Source organism: Bactrocera oleae, chromosome 6, assembly GCF_042242935.1.
Source record: "Bactrocera oleae isolate idBacOlea1 chromosome 6, idBacOlea1, whole genome shotgun sequence".
Taxonomy (NCBI): Eukaryota; Metazoa; Arthropoda; class Insecta; order Diptera; family Tephritidae; genus Bactrocera; species Bactrocera oleae.
In genome coordinates, this window is record NC_091540.1 from 32,559,342 (window position 1) to 32,577,597 (window position 18,256).

The window sequence follows — 18,256 nt, forward strand, 5'->3', positions numbered from 1 at the left end:
CCACGAGCATTGACTCAAGTGATAGAATTTAATAAAATTATATAAAACATAATAGTGTTTATTAAATATAAGAAAGATTGATAAAAATTTTGTCAGAATTGTTTATAACAATTCTGAATTTATAAAATATAATTAAACTCAGTGATTGTTGAGAGATCCGTTAAGCAATAGTCTTGATTGTTGATTCTCCTTATTTTAGGTTAGTTGAAAACGTGCTTACTTGTAATCATTAAACATAGTTGTAATTAATAATAATAAAACTCTTTATTTTAGACGAATCTTATCGCTTTGCTAAACCGATTTATTGATAACCTTATAAATCAACAATCAATTCTTGGGAAAATGGAAAAATTAAGATTTGAGTTTGCAGTAATTCCTAAACCAGATGATTCCAAAACCAACACTTATGGTCTAATCTCAATTGAAGACAGACAGAAAAATTATTACACAATACCAAAGGAATTTCAACCTATGAATCTATTGTACATGGAGAATTACAAAAAAATGAGGTATTTAACTTGATAAAAAATACTATAAAAAAAGACATGAAAACAGAGCAGTGTGGACAACTCTTACACCAGAATTAAAAAAAATTTATTTTGATAATGAAAATATGCAGTTTGAAGGGTTTTTACTTGAAAAAAGAGAAACTGAAACATTAAATCATACAGTGCAGACTCATCATGTCGAAAAAAAGCAAAATAAATTGAAACTGGTTGATAAATTCTCAATTGAAAAATTTTCAAAAACAACAACAAATGTTTCACAATGGTTGAATTTTTTTAATAAAGAGTGTCTTCGCTTGGATTTATATACAGACACTGAAAAGATTGAAATGCTAAGATTAATGTTAGATGATGTCTGTAAAGATTGGTACAGCTCAATGCTATTAAAGCACACAGTGAAGTCAGACTGGTCATTATGGGAACTGAGCTTAAAAGAAACATATGCGGATAAAGGATGGTCACCAGTTAAGTATGCAATGAATTTTAAATATCTAAAAGGCTCTATATTGGATTACGCATTGAAAAAAGAGAGATTATTACTGGAAATAAATGATTCTATTGATAAGTTTCTATTGATGGATATAATTCCCTCCGGCTTACCAAATTTTATAACTGATAAAATAGATAGACAAAAACTTAAGAAAGTTGATGATCTATTTAATAATTTAAAAGGCTTGGAACATTTAATAAAAGATAATAATAATGAAAAAAATTCAACATTAACTCAACAAAATTTAAAAAAACAAATCGGAAAGAAAGGAAAAAATCCATGCAAAATATGTGAATCAAAAGGTAAAAAAAATAGATTTCATCCAGAAAATTTATGCTGGTATAACAAAAAAAAAAGATGAAGATTCATTAACAAATACACTTTTAAATGTACAATTATCTGATGAAGATCCAAAAAACTAGATTTGCCCCCGCTAATTGAAATAAAGACACTGTTAGAAGAATATTTAGAGGTTAAAGGCCTTTATGATCCTAGCTCAAGAATAACAGTAATAAATTCAAAATTAATAAATAATACATTAAAAAAAGAAAAAAGAAAATTTAATATAAAAACAATTAGTGGGCAGGGCAAAAGCTATGGTCTGGTAAAATTAAACGCAGAAATAAATGGAATAAAAAAATATATACATGCCTTTGTATATGAAAATGAGAACTTCAAAGATGACCTAATTTTAGGCCTAGATAGTGTTAAAAAATTTGGGTTGACTCATGACAAGAATTTAAATATCCAACTCATAAACACAAAAGAGAAAAAAGAAGAAAATAATATAAAAATTAATGATAAATATGAAGTAAACTTTAATGAATTTATGGACACAAATAAATTTCAAATAGATACCGATCACTTAGATGATTATAAGAAAAGAAAGATATACAATATAATGAATAATTATAAAAGCATTTTTGCCAAAGACAAATATGATGTAGGAGAAGTGAAAAATTATGAAGCATTCATAGACCTACAAATTGATAAATATTGTTACAAAAGACCTTATAGAATTACAATTGAAGATAGAAAAGAAATAGAAGAGCAAATCTCACAACTCTTAAAACATGGTCTGATTGAAGATTCATACAGCCCATTTGCAGCACCAGTAACACTAGCATTTAAAAAAGAAGAAAAAAAAAATACTCTATGTGTAGACTTCAGAGAACTGAATAAGATAATTGTTCCACAAGCTCAACCTTTCCCGCTGATAGAGGACTTGATGATAAAAACGGTAGGTTGTAAATACTTTACAACACTAGACATAAATTCGGCTTTTTGGGCTATTCCCTTAAGAGTAGGAGACAGAGAAAAAACCGGCTTTGTTACTCAAGAGGGTCACTATCAGTGGAGATGCCTCCCTTATGGACTGAAGACATCCCCAGCGATCTTCCAAAGAATTTTGGTAAATTTAATAAAAAAGTATAATCTACAAGGATATTGTACAAATTATATAGATGATATAATAATTTTGTCAAGAATATTTAAGGAACATTTAAAACATATAGAACTATTATTAGATGCAATAAAAAAAGAAGGTTTGAAACTAAAATTTACAAAATGCAAATTTGCTAAAAATGAAGTAAAGTATTTAGGCCACCTAATAAAAAACGATACTATTACACCTCTCAAAGATAACATAAAATCCATAAGAGATTTTAAAACACCAGAAACTAAGAAAAACATAAGACAATTTTTGGGTAAAATTCATTTTGAAAGAAAATATGTGCCAAAAATTACAGAAATACTTGAACCTCTACATGCCCAATTAAGAAAAACAGTGAAAAAAATGGATTGGTCAACAGACTGCCAAAACGCGTTCGACGAAATAAAAAGAATTTTAACTTCAGAACCAATCTTAGCTATTTTTAACCTGGAAGCAGAAACCGCCATATACACAGATGCAAGCATAAAGGGCCTTGGAGCGGTATTAAAACAAACTCAAACAAGTGGTGAAATGAAACCGGTGGCATACTTCTCAAAGAAATTGAATGATTCACAGAAAAAGAAAAAAGCGATCTTCCTGGAATGTCTCGCTATTAAAGAAAGCTTAAAATTCTGGCAACATTGGCTAATTGGAAGATGCTTTACAATTTACACTGACCATAAACCTCTAGAAAATTTAAATGTAAAAAATAGAACAGACGAAGAGCTGGGAGATATGGTACATTACATATCTCAATACAACTGCAATATTAAATATAATCCTGGAGTAAGTAATGGAGAGGCAGATCTTTTAAGCAGAAATCCAGTTCTAGAACCGGAAGAAAATTCAGATGCTATGTTGGAAACGGTAAATAATGTAACCATAGATATAATAACCCTACAAGAAATACTAGACGACCAAAAACAAAACGAACGAAACTATACTGGCGGACCAATACCCTGGCATAAGTTCAAAAGAACTTGAAAATTATGTAAAGGAACGAGGCGCTGAAATGATCTTCACAGCCGTGGATGCCCCGTTTTCAAACGGGCTGGACGAGAGACTAAATCAAACACTGGTGAACAAAATACGTTGCACAGTAAACGAAAAAACAAAGAAAATAGATAATATCAAAAGAAATTTGTCAGAAGTTATGCCAGCGTAGAAATCAATTGTTCTCTTTTGTTTTCATTTTACCAATGTTGCCATTGTTCTATTTGTAATCAAAATTTTTCTTAATGTAAAAGCACAAAACTAAAATCCAACTATTAACAGGTAAGGAAGGGCTAAGTTCGGATGTAACCGAATATTTTATACTCTCGCAAAGTCGAATGGTATACTCGTTTGAGATTTCTTTGTGGATTGGCTGATATTTTCGGTAGAAGGTCAACTATAGCCACTGGGGTCCACATATTTAGTACTTAGGGGCTTGAACAGTTTTGGTTCGATTTAGACAATAGGCATACTTTAAACGTATTATTCACGCAAAGTTTTACCCCGATATAATCATTGTTGCTTGATATGCATAGTGTAAAGTTAAAGAATCATATGGAATTGAAAATGGTGTTATATGGGAAATAGGCGTGGTTGTAGTCCGATTTCGCCCATTTTCGCACAATCACATAGAAATATAAAAAGAATTATACACCGAATTTGGTTGAAATCGGTTAAGCAGATCAGATTAAATATTTATTTAAAATATATATGTGTAAGCTTCGTGTGTATATTCAAGTATGCTGATAAGAAATGCTGAGAACTTGACGTGAAATCGACGTGTCGGTGACAGTATAAGATATTCCACGAGCATTGACTCAAGTGATAGAATTTAATAAAATTATATAAAACATAATAGTGTTTATTAAATATAAGAAAGATTGATAAAAATTTTGTCAGAATTGTTTATAACAATTCTGAATTTATAAAATATAATTAAACTCAGTGATTGTTGAGAGATCCGTTAAGCAATAGTCTTGATTGTTGATTCTCCTTATTTTAGGTTAGTTGAAAACGTGCTTACTTGTAATCATTAAACATAGTTGTAATTAATAATAATAAAACTCTTTATTTTAGACGAATCTTATCGCTTTGCTAAACCGATTTATTGATAACCTTATAAATCAACAATCAATTCTTGGGAAAATGGAAAAATTAAGATTTGAGTTTGCAGTAATTCCTAAACCAGATGATTCCAAAACCAACACTTATGGTCTAATCTCAATTGAAGACAGACAGAAAAATTATTACACAATACCAAAGGAATTTCAACCTATGAATCTATTGTACATGGAGAATTACAAAAAAATGAGGTATTTAACTTGATAAAAAATACTATAAAAAAAGACATGAAAACAGAGCAGTGTGGACAACTCTTACACCAGAATTAAAAAAAATTTATTTTGATAATGAAAATATGCAGTTTGAAGGGTTTTTACTTGAAAAAAGAGAAACTGAAACATTAAATCATACAGTGCAGACTCATCATGTCGAAAAAAAGCAAAATAAATTGAAACTGGTTGATAAATTCTCAATTGAAAAATTTTCAAAAACAACAACAAATGTTTCACAATGGTTGAATTTTTTTAATAAAGAGTGTCTTCGCTTGGATTTATATACAGACACTGAAAAGATTGAAATGCTAAGATTAATGTTAGATGATGTCTGTAAAGATTGGTACAGCTCAATGCTATTAAAGCACACAGTGAAGTCAGACTGGTCATTATGGGAACTGAGCTTAAAAGAAACATATGCGGATAAAGGATGGTCACCAGTTAAGTATGCAATGAATTTTAAATATCTAAAAGGCTCTATATTGGATTACGCATTGAAAAAAGAGAGATTATTACTGGAAATAAATGATTCTATTGATAAGTTTCTATTGATGGATATAATTCCCTCCGGCTTACCAAATTTTATAACTGATAAAATAGATAGACAAAAACTTAAGAAAGTTGATGATCTATTTAATAATTTAAAAGGCTTGGAACATTTAATAAAAGATAATAATAATGAAAAAAATTCAACATTAACTCAACAAAATTTAAAAAAACAAATCGGAAAGAAAGGAAAAAATCCATGCAAAATATGTGAATCAAAAGGTAAAAAAAATAGATTTCATCCAGAAAATTTATGCTGGTATAACAAAAAAAAAAGATGAAGATTCATTAACAAATACACTTTTAAATGTACAATTATCTGATGAAGATCCAAAAAACTAGATTTGCCCCCGCTAATTGAAATAAAGACACTGTTAGAAGAATATTTAGAGGTTAAAGGCCTTTATGATCCTAGCTCAAGAATAACAGTAATAAATTCAAAATTAATAAATAATACATTAAAAAAAGAAAAAAGAAAATTTAATATAAAAACAATTAGTGGGCAGGGCAAAAGCTATGGTCTGGTAAAATTAAACGCAGAAATAAATGGAATAAAAAAATATATACATGCCTTTGTATATGAAAATGAGAACTTCAAAGATGACCTAATTTTAGGCCTAGATAGTGTTAAAAAATTTGGGTTGACTCATGACAAGAATTTAAATATCCAACTCATAAACACAAAAGAGAAAAAAGAAGAAAATAATATAAAAATTAATGATAAATATGAAGTAAACTTTAATGAATTTATGGACACAAATAAATTTCAAATAGATACCGATCACTTAGATGATTATAAGAAAAGAAAGATATACAATATAATGAATAATTATAAAAGCATTTTTGCCAAAGACAAATATGATGTAGGAGAAGTGAAAAATTATGAAGCATTCATAGACCTACAAATTGATAAATATTGTTACAAAAGACCTTATAGAATTACAATTGAAGATAGAAAAGAAATAGAAGAGCAAATCTCACAACTCTTAAAACATGGTCTGATTGAAGATTCATACAGCCCATTTGCAGCACCAGTAACACTAGCATTTAAAAAAGAAGAAAAAAAAAATACTCTATGTGTAGACTTCAGAGAACTGAATAAGATAATTGTTCCACAAGCTCAACCTTTCCCGCTGATAGAGGACTTGATGATAAAAACGGTAGGTTGTAAATACTTTACAACACTAGACATAAATTCGGCTTTTTGGGCTATTCCCTTAAGAGTAGGAGACAGAGAAAAAACCGGCTTTGTTACTCAAGAGGGTCACTATCAGTGGAGATGCCTCCCTTATGGACTGAAGACATCCCCAGCGATCTTCCAAAGAATTTTGGTAAATTTAATAAAAAAGTATAATCTACAAGGATATTGTACAAATTATATAGATGATATAATAATTTTGTCAAGAATATTTAAGGAACATTTAAAACATATAGAACTATTATTAGATGCAATAAAAAAAGAAGGTTTGAAACTAAAATTTACAAAATGCAAATTTGCTAAAAATGAAGTAAAGTATTTAGGCCACCTAATAAAAAACGATACTATTACACCTCTCAAAGATAACATAAAATCCATAAGAGATTTTAAAACACCAGAAACTAAGAAAAACATAAGACAATTTTTGGGTAAAATTCATTTTGAAAGAAAATATGTGCCAAAAATTACAGAAATACTTGAACCTCTACATGCCCAATTAAGAAAAACAGTGAAAAAAATGGATTGGTCAACAGACTGCCAAAACGCGTTCGACGAAATAAAAAGAATTTTAACTTCAGAACCAATCTTAGCTATTTTTAACCTGGAAGCAGAAACCGCCATATACACAGATGCAAGCATAAAGGGCCTTGGAGCGGTATTAAAACAAACTCAAACAAGTGGTGAAATGAAACCGGTGGCATACTTCTCAAAGAAATTGAATGATTCACAGAAAAAGAAAAAAGCGATCTTCCTGGAATGTCTCGCTATTAAAGAAAGCTTAAAATTCTGGCAACATTGGCTAATTGGAAGATGCTTTACAATTTACACTGACCATAAACCTCTAGAAAATTTAAATGTAAAAAATAGAACAGACGAAGAGCTGGGAGATATGGTACATTACATATCTCAATACAACTGCAATATTAAATATAATCCTGGAGTAAGTAATGGAGAGGCAGATCTTTTAAGCAGAAATCCAGTTCTAGAACCGGAAGAAAATTCAGATGCTATGTTGGAAACGGTAAATAATGTAACCATAGATATAATAACCCTACAAGAAATACTAGACGACCAAAAACAAAACGAACGAAACTATACTGGCGGACCAATACCCTGGCATAAGTTCAAAAGAACTTGAAAATTATGTAAAGGAACGAGGCGCTGAAATGATCTTCACAGCCGTGGATGCCCCGTTTTCAAACGGGCTGGACGAGAGACTAAATCAAACACTGGTGAACAAAATACGTTGCACAGTAAACGAAAAAACAAAGAAAATAGATAATATCAAAAGAAATTTGTCAGAAGTTATGCCAGCGTAGAAATCAATTGTTCTCTTTTGTTTTCATTTTACCAATGTTGCCATTGTTCTATTTGTAATCAAAATTTTTCTTAATGTAAAAGCACAAAACTAAAATCCAACTATTAACAGGTAAGGAAGGGCTAAGTTCGGATGTAACCGAATATTTTATACTCTCGCAAAGTCGAATGGTATACTCGTTTGAGATTTCTTTGTGGATTGGCTGATATTTTCGGTAGAAGGTCAACTATAGCCACTGGGGTCCACATATTTAGTACTTAGGGGCTTGAACAGTTTTGGTTCGATTTAGACAATAGGCATACTTTAAACGTATTATTCACGCAAAGTTTTACCCCGATATAATCATTGTTGCTTGATATGCATAGTGTAAAGTTAAAGAATCATATGGAATTGAAAATGGTGTTATATGGGAAATAGGCGTGGTTGTAGTCCGATTTCGCCCATTTTCGCACAATCACATAGAAATATAAAAAGAATTATACACCGAATTTGGTTGAAATCGGTTAAGCAGATCCCAAGATATGGGTTTTCACCTAAAAGTGGGCTGTGCCACGCCCACAATCTAATTTTGAACGCAGTTCCTATAAAGTCATTTCATACCATCCCAGAGATAAAATTTAATGTCTCTGGCGTGTTTAGTGCTTGATTTATCGCGCTTTTAGTATTTTTAAACTGTACTGTTTAATGGGGATAGGGCGGGGTTGTTACCCGATTTCTCCCATTTTCACACTGTGCTTAAAACATTGGCTTCCACTGAATTTTGTTATTATAGCTTCAGCGGCTTAGGAGATATGCACATTAAACCTATTAGGGGCGGGACCACGCCCACTTTAATAAAAATTTTAACTGCAGATGCCCCTCCCTAATGTGATTCTGTGTACCAAATAACAGTCTTGTATCTTATTGCCGAGCTTAGTTATGGCAATTTATTTGTTTTTGATTACTGGCGTTTTGTGGGCGTGGCAGTGGTCCGATTACGCCCATCTGCAATACCAACCGTCTCACGGTACCAAGAAACATGTCTACCAAGTTTCATAAAGATATCTCAATTTTTACTCAAGTTAAAGCTTGCACTGATGGACGGACGGATGTACACACAGTCACCCGGATTTCAACTCGTCTCTTCATCCCGATCATTTATATATATATAACCCTATATCTAACTCGATTAGTTTAAGGTGATACAAACAACCGTTTGGTGAACAAAACTATTACACTCTATAGCAACAGGTTGCGAGAGTATAACAATAGTCTATATTTTTATAAATAAATGTAATCGACTGTGATTTGGAGTTAGTTTAACAATATTTCAAATATATTGAAGTTTATTTTTTAATTACTACAAAGTATCGAGATTGGCAGCCCTGCGTTGCAAGAGATTGCTCTCTCACTCTCAGCTCACACGTTGCTACGGGAATATCCAATTTTCGGGGATATCCAAGCGTACGGTCTGTAGAAGCGGACGGTAGAAGCGGTTGTGAGTGTTCGTTTACATTGCTTTAGACAAGGATGACATGATGCGAGACTCTTTCTCAAAAGTAATTTTTAAAATACCCAATCCTTTTTCTTTCGACAGTGGCATGATTGACATAAGTATGTTATAAAAAATGTGGGTTTTGACAGCTCTCTCTGGAATCAAAGAGTTTCGTATCATTTCATCCTTGCTTTAGATGCTCTCGGTCTTAAACGTCATTGCTACAGACGTATACTGTTGGGACATGTTGATTTAATCGAAAATTTACTAAATTATGCGCCTTTGGAAAAGTAGTTTTGTTTAGACGGAACACATTTTCCCACGACTTACCCTTTTGATTTAGAATAAAATATATGTAGCAACGATTTATTAAATATATGTCATATTAATTTGTAAAAACTCTGTTTTAAAATTGTAGACTTTTAACGAACGAAAAAGACAAAGAAGTAGTGCATGACATTTGCACCAGATATTAAAGGAGTGTTTTTCGTAGTAGTGTCTTCGTCAGCATTCTGTACAGCCTACGGTTTTGCGTCGGTGACTGTTTTCAGTATCATACATATTTACTACATCGTGTATGCACCTACTTATGTAAGCACTCTGGCCCACTGTGCTGAAACCCGAAAATAAACAACGTTCAACGTGACTGACAAGCGAGCAATTTTAAACCCCGTTGGGTACGTCAACAACTTCATCAGCCATCAGCAGTGACTATGATTATACTCTATATACTCATGTAACATGAGTATTGGAAAATATGTGTGTATTTGTATGTGTTTGTATTACTAGTGTAAATGCATAAAAATGTGTTAATCTCCGTGTGCTCCCATAGTCCTTATTGTCAAGAAGTGAAATGCCCAACTAGACAGCCCCATAACCAAATACGTGCTGAACACGTGTGTGTACATACGTAAGTATATGTTAGTATATTATTAGTAGGTATCTGCGGGAATAGTCGAGTAAATACCCGGCAATGACAATATACAATATTAATTGCTTCTCCATATGTATGACTCTTTGATCGATTTCATAGACTTGCCGATAATTGGAGATGTATTTTAGTTGAAAACAAAGAAAACTTATCGCCATTAATCGAAAATCAGCTAAGCCGCAAATTAAGATTCAAAACCGTAATTTGGTACAACGAATCGCAATAATGAGGGACACCTGTGGTTCAAAACTGTATATATCTCCCAAACTATTCAAGCTATATCACTCAAATTTACACATTACTACCCACATAACGGTTTCGTTAAAAACTACTTAAACTGCGATAAATCAATATAAAAATGCAACAGAGGCATTACGGTTTATATCCGAGATGACAAAAAACGTCTATATATGGATAATGGCTGTGGCACCGCACACATATAGGTGAAATCACGTATCGTCGAATCTACGCCATCAATTTCAACCAAATTTGGTATAGAAAATTACTTTACTATTTCCATATAACACATCCTGAAAATTTATCCGATTTTTTCACTTTCCAGTATATAAATCAAGCACTAATTAATATATCGGGATACAAATTTTGCACGCATATTTCCTTTAAGGTATGCCAGGTCTAAAAATTGTCAAAATGAGACTATATCTATTCAAGCCCCCAGATACCGCCAGAAAACTTGCCTTCGCCCCCATATATCTGATATTGATGATTTTGAAACGTCCGGCTGACTTTACTCCATAGATTTGTTTACATTTATAAAATTTCCTGAAAATAAGTTCTCAAGTATACCTGTGCAAGTCAAAAATTAATGCAATCTACCCTTCCATTTTTATGCCCCGAATGATTTTAGTATGTTGGGTGAGCGCTTCGATGCTTCGGTGTCTCTTCAAAGTCTGATTTTTACCGCCTACTTTCAGGCATAAAGAGATAACATAAACTTGCGTCTATTTATTATCGTGATATATTTCAAACAACATTCAAATGTAATAAATATATATCTAATTATATACATATACACAAGTGTATACATATGTATATATTAACCAATATATTTATGTACTTTGAGTCAGATATGTGCATATGATTAATTGCTAACGCAATTTCCTTTGGCTGTGTGTTAGAAGCGTTGGCGGGGAGTCTTTTAGCGGTTATCAGTAGCCATTTATTGGAGGATTAAAGCGCAAAGTTATTAGCTCTTGATACAAATGATTTTAGTGCACAACTGTTGTTATTAATTTCGAATATTGGCTTACCGAATTGCTTTGATATTCCTACCATATTGAAACAGTTATTTCAAAATAATTACGATAAATGGATATATGCACATGCGAGTACTCAAAAACTTACCAAATTTGACTATTTTCCAACAATATTGTTGTAATTTAAGTTAATTTAATAGAGTCTGTTCACTACCACTTCGACAAGTTCGCAAAGTGAAAATATTTTTATTTTTATAAAACACTTCAAAAATGTTGGTTTTCTTATTTTTTAATATAATATTTGTACTAAGTTTTATGTTTTATCCTAAATTTGGACACCTGCCGTTTGGACTAAAGTAATAATTTATACTGTTAACTAAATATGCACATTCATACAATTTTTAAACGGTAGTATTCCATTGGAATTTTTCCAATAATATTTTTTCAATAACTTTTACTGGTTTATTTAATTTTTTATTCATAATTTCAGCGATATCACAATAATTATGAAGTAAGTACTTTGTAGAGAATGCGCAAATTTGGTCCGACTGTAGTAGTGGGATTACTCCAGCGAGGTTGACAGCAGGACAACAAATGTCTCGGCAAAGTCCCTTATGCATGCAGCTTACCAAATAAACAGTTGGCGACATCGAACATACATATGTATGTATATGGTTGCATAGTATTTATTTTTACTTTTATATTTCGCTTGAAAAAGCTCCGCGCACTTTGCAGCCGCAAATGAAAAGCTCTGCTTACCATTCGGGTATTCCTTATCAGTCAGGGGGGAACACTACAAGCGTGTTATCAGTGGACGCGAACCGATTGTCTTCCCGATGTGTGGAAAGTTTGATGTTTTAGTTACTTTCCCAAATCAACCGCTACACAAAGCGCGCCATTTTCACGCGTAACGGCGTAAATTGAAATCAGCCTCGCCGCAGTCTACGTGTCCTCCAGGTAAAAAGGTAAAACCACATAATATGAGATTTAGGATTTTTGACGGTAACTAAAAATTCTTCTTTATATTATATATTTGGCCAATAAGTTCAAACGTCTGAACAAAAGCACATTAAGCAAAGCCACAAAAGTACAAGGTTGGTGAGAGTTTAAAAGACCTTTAACAGTCGTTTTTTTATTTGATATAATTGATTGCTTTCTTAATTTGATATAATATATATATATATATAATTCAGTGCTCTAACATCTTTTCACGTCGTTAAACCGGTTAGTAATAACTTCTAAAGAAATAGAGAACATTATCTTTCCTTCGACTGAGTAGAAAACTTAGGAGTATTGATTTCTGTGAAGAAAAAAATAAAATCTTAAAAGCTTTTGAACCACTCGATATAGTTCACCATATAATTTTGAGGAATGATGCCAAGTTGACAATGTTTAGCCGGATATAAATTATGTAAATATCATAAAATATGTAAAATTCTTAGTGTCTTGCTGCGGTTCTGCTTTTTAAAACTGAACTTAATGATCCTAACAAAGTTAAAGTGACAGAAGAACAATATTACTTGGACTATCGTCAGTGGTTCTAAGTTAGCTGTGACAGTCGAAAATTATAGGAAAATTTTTCCACAATTAACCCCACCAGCAATTCGAATTTAGAGTTCAGTAGATGAGCTATTTAGGTTATTGAAGGGGCCAAAGGGAAATAACCGTATATTTGGATGTTCTCCGATTTTTTGCTGACCTTAATCAGATTTCCATTATTTATATTGCAGAAGCCTTTGAAAGATAAAAATAGGTCTAATTTGAATTTCAAAATGTTATCTTCTTTCTGAGCTTAAATTTGTTTGGCTTAAACCCGTTATTTCGAAACTTTCGAAATGTAACCTTCATCTCTCCATACCACTTTATCGTAAATTGCAAGCAAATTTAATTTAAAAGCGTTTATTGTTTTTTTTTTTTGTGATTCATTTTCATTGGACATTTTCGCATCCTCTTTTCCTTTTTGCGCGATGTCTGTCTGCGGCCGTCAGTTTTTACTTTTGCTTCGCCGTCCTCGGCATTGCGGGCACGCAACTAACTGTTAACTCGTGCCGTGCGTCAAGTTGAAGGACCACTGACTATCAGCGGCAGCTGTGAGTTGTTTACTTTGGCATATGGCACGCAGGCAACATTAGTCTTATGTACTCCAATGCTTTTTCTGTTTATCTATCTTCTCCATCTGTTGTATACACATTTGCTTGTACATATTTGCTACAATGTAGGAGTAGAAATGCGTCCGCAAGTACTCATCTATGAGTGCTTATGAACGCGATTGCAAAATAGCCAATCGTGACAAACAGGTGCAGTGGTGGTAAATTGATTTCAAGTTCATTTACTTGCCGCGACTTCCGCCTCATCTCAACACATTTTCTTTTCCTCGTAGTAAGCTGAGAGCTGCACTAATAGAATTTCTCAGGCTAAGCTCATTCACATTAGAATTCTGCTTTCTATACTTAAGAATAGTGAATCATAGTGTACATTAAATCACTAACAATATTCACCATAAAATAGAAGAAGAAATGTCAACTTTTCGCTAAAAAAATTGCTAATATTTGATTCTTAATAATTATAACCACTTTTGTGTTATCAAAATTTTAAATAGTTGTATCCAATCAAATATTATTAATTATTTAATATATGATTTATCAAATCTTAATTTTTTTTGCTCACGTATTTTCAGTATAATAACTCATGCATTGACCGTTATATAATATACGGCATTAAATTAACTAAAATAAAAAAAATGTTGGGGATAAGGGAAGTACTAAACCGATTTTCTCTATTTTTAGTACAAAGTCGTAATATAATTAGGAGAAAAAAAAAGGGGCATCATTTCATTGAGAGATCACTAATTGTGCTATGTTTTATTCAGATATCTATATTGGTGAAGAATTTCTCATTTATACGCGATTAAGTGTTTTAAAGTAAAGACAAAAGGACGGGATTTATTTTAGATTAAAACTTTTAGGATTTCAAATACTTTACCTGAGAGATTCACAACTCAACTTGTGGTAGCAATACTTACACAATTTAACTGCAACATCTTAAACCATATTCATGGAAACGATCTCCCCCACTGCCCTACACATGCTGTTTGAGAGACTTGCAAAGTGATTCATTTAAAGCAGGAAATACCTATTTTAAATCTATATAAGTTTAATCTTACACATCGCAGCTGGAGCCCTTCGGACGAAATGTGGGTGTTCGACGCCCAATAGTTTATTCATGAGAAGAGAGGTTTTGACTGCCTCACAGTAAATAACGTATAGGGAGAGTATATAGTTTTATAGTTTAGTTTACAACCGATTGGCTGATGACCATGCCTTTTATTTTTCTCCAATTGGTACCAGCTACTGAATGAAGTATAGATATGTTCTTTAATTCTAATCGAAGTCGTATGTGAAGTGACGAAGTAGAGAATGGCAATCATTAACAACAAAAAACGTTAACTTCGGTTGCACCGCAGCTATAATACCCTTCACAAATACCTAAGATCTCCTAAGAACATTATTTTGATCAGTTAGCTTCTATGATAGCTACCATATATGCTATAGTGGTTTGATCTGAGCAATTTCCGCGGAGATTGTAAAGTTGCCTTGAACATTATTGTATGCCAAAATTCGAGAAGATATCTTGTCAAATAAAAAAGTTTTCCATAATAGAACGTGATTTTGATGTTCAATTTATATGGCAGTTATAGCATTTAGAAAACGAGCTATATAAAATTTCTGATCAATATCTCAAAAACTGAGGAACTAGACAGACATGGCTAAATCGATTCAGCTCGTCATGCTGATCATTTATATATACATTTTATAGGGTCTCCGACGTTTCCTTTCGGTTGTTAAGAACTGACAAACTAAATATGCGCTGTTCAGGGTATAAGAATAAATCCATCTTCCGCTGACTGACTCACTATCCGTTAAGGGTAAACCAGTGATATGAGGGATGTATATATAAACCAAAATAATATTTTTGGGATATATCTTTACAAACCAGAAGTCATTAGTTTTATTCTTTCCTTTGCATTTATTTAAAAAGCTTCAATTGTATGCAACATTTTAAATATTTGTCTGGTTAAAAAATTCTTATATACACAAATACTTTTAAAACATTTTCATTCCATTTTTAATAAAAATAATTTAAGGCACTTTGATTCTGTGGAAGTGGTTGTGGTTTCAACAAAAAGAAAACTCTGAAATTGAAAACACAAGATCATCCCAATGAAGGAAAAACTAAGACAAACAGCCAAAATATATATTATTTGTAATAAACATTTAACTTTAATTTAAATAAAAGCTGTAGCAAGTGAGATGAAAGTATATAAAATAATAATAATAATACGAGTAAAGTAAAAGTTAAAAAAAAATATTTGAGGCGTTAAACATAAAACTAATGTTAGTTATACCTCTATTACGGTTTTCAACTCCACTCGGTTGAATTGAAGTTGAAGCAATTCAAATTCAGATCAACCCAAGTCTTTTTTGGTGTTACGATTTTCAACTATTTTCAGTCGGAGGTGTGGCCAACATAAGAAATGAAGTTTTGACAGATAATTAAACAGCTTAAAATTTTCAAACGAAAAATCAAAACAATTTAATTTAGTTATTCCTTACGAAAAGGTGAACAGTTTATAAAATGGGCAATTGTTTAAATTTATATTACGATGACAAAAATATTGGAGCCAAAAGAAAAAACCTTCGTTATCAGACAAATCTATTTAAATTTCCTAACATTAAGTAAGCCAAAGTTTTATTGATAATTAAATGGTTTTTAAATAATGTTTGTTGCAGATTCATAAGTTATTTTCGTTTAGATAAGGAATCATTTTATTTTTTGAGATGAATGAACGTTACCACACACTCTCCATTTCCTTGCTGACGGTAGTTATCAAGAATGCATTTAAAATTAGTTTTACTTTGAGCTGAAGCATCCTACGATAACTATGGTTGTTACAAAACCTGCTTTTAAAAATTATGAACACCATATTTGTACGTTGTGGATAAAACACTAATGACTAAAGAGGAGAAAAACGTTTCAAAAATTTAATTTTACTCAAAAAGTATATTCTTAGGAGTAGTAGATTGTATCGACCTTTGTGTTCGAAACACTTTTCACGGTCCCTTAATTTTATTTTAATCTTTCCAAATTGTCAGTTCCAGTTTCAGGATTTTAGTCCAAAAGCTCAACAATTTTTCACCTTCTATGGATAGTTATTTTACCTATTTTCCATTTTCTATTAAAATTTTTCCTAGATAAATTCATTAGTACTTAAATAGAACTGCTTGTTAGCAGTTAAAATTTTTTGATACTCTAGTCCACCTCACTGGCACAGAGTTGAAAACCGTAATACCAAAAAAAAATTTGAGTTTTGACAACACTTCAACCGAAATTTTTTTTTACAGGTTAAGTGGAAAACCATAACACCGAATTTCTAACTTTAACCAATACAGTTGGGTTGAAACCCGTAATAGAGTTATTCATGAAATAAAAATAATAAGTTAAATTAGTAAAACAGACATTAAAGTCCTTTAGTCTAAAATTAGTCCAAGTCAAATACTAGATAATACATAAGACATTACAATTTTTAGACGCATAACAATTGCGCAGATATGACGAGGACAATAAGAATATAAACACGTTAACGACTAGACTTAAGCTTAGAAGTACAAAAAATTTACACATTTTAAAAATAGGCTTGATTTGATACATGTTGTTGTTGCTTTCTCCATCATGCACTACTTATTTTATACTTATTTGTATGTAAACATTTTCTTATTCCTATAATACACAAGAAAAGTAGAAATGCGCTTGACTTCACGGCTATTAACAATATTAACCGTTATGTTACTGATCTTATTTGAGCATTTACAGTGATGTACTTATTGGGTAGTGTCAGGGCTCTGGTAGCAGCAAATGCTACTGTTGAAAAGTCTGCAGACGTGGCCAATCAAATATTGGCACCGAGTTCATATTTGTTGAAGATGTAACGCCATCGTCCACACTTCCGCCATTTAAATACTCATGGACCAGCGGTGGTGACTTTAATGCTTGGAATTGACGCTCTCTTTGCCGTGGAAAGGACATTGTTGGTGGCGATTTCGGGCAAGTTGAACTAACGGGGGCACAAGTAAGCATTGGCGGTTGCGGTGATCTAAATTCGAAGGAGAAAATATTGTTCAATAAATTAAGTAATTTAAAGTAAATGAATTAGAAATTGGAACAATAGCGCTATATACGAGTATGTATGTAAGTGTCTGCTAAAAAAGAGAAGAAAGTGAGTTTTCTCACAGATGAGAATTATGTGCGTAAATTACTCCAAATAAGCGCTGGAGACTAACGACTAATGCTGAATGTCTACCTACTAATATTCCACTAAAATGCGTAGAATTGAGGATTTACTCACTTAAAACTGCGCTTGAGAGTTATCTTTTGATTTTTTGCTGAGTTTAACTTGTAGATTAACAGTCACAGAGGGTATTTTATGATTATTAGCACTTAGGGAGATAAAAATACATTAGCTCTATTAAAATAACATTAAAAAAAAAAAACAATTATATATAAACAGCAAACACTCTATAATACTGGAAAATCAACCCTATTAAAAACTATAAATTATACGACGCTACGCTTACTGTCAACTTACTTTTGTTGTGTTATTGTAAAAACTGACTTGGAAACGATCCGTTTGCCTGTGCGCCAAGTGCGGCCAATATACTTCATACGCTGAATAGCAACAACAGCCAAAGCCACAGTCCTGCAAAGAGAAAAGTAGACAATCAGTTTACTCTTAAATCAATACAGAGTGAAAACCAAAATA

General features: G+C 32.0%; 2 protein-coding genes across 10 annotated transcripts in view; both read right to left on the bottom strand.

Annotated features, from left to right (window-relative positions):
* The window catches only part of Sytbeta (Synaptotagmin beta), a 162,986-nt gene extending 151,097 nt beyond the window's left edge, over nucleotides 1-11,889 (bottom strand). The window contains exon 1 of the mRNA XM_036370856.2: nucleotides 11,588-11,889. The gene's annotated coding sequence lies outside the window, so the exon portion shown is untranslated. The remainder of the gene's footprint in view (nucleotides 1-11,587) is intronic.
* Nucleotides 11,890-15,692: 3,803 nt separating this feature from the next.
* The window catches only part of Plp (Pericentrin-like protein), an 86,028-nt gene continuing 83,464 nt past the window's right edge, over nucleotides 15,693-18,256 (bottom strand). For 8 of the 9 annotated variants that reach the window (XM_036370843.2, XM_070111769.1, XM_036370842.2 and 5 more), the window contains 2 exons: nucleotides 18,083-18,193; nucleotides 15,693-17,590 (listed from right to left, as the gene is read on the bottom strand). In XM_036370843.2, the coding sequence (XP_036226736.2) occupies nucleotides 17,356-17,590; nucleotides 18,083-18,193 (346 nt within the window). In that variant the 3' untranslated portion in view covers nucleotides 15,693-17,355. Of the gene's footprint in view, nucleotides 17,591-17,842; nucleotides 17,934-18,082; nucleotides 18,194-18,256 lie in introns of all 9 variants that reach the window. The other variant, XM_070111768.1, reaches the window with a different exon arrangement.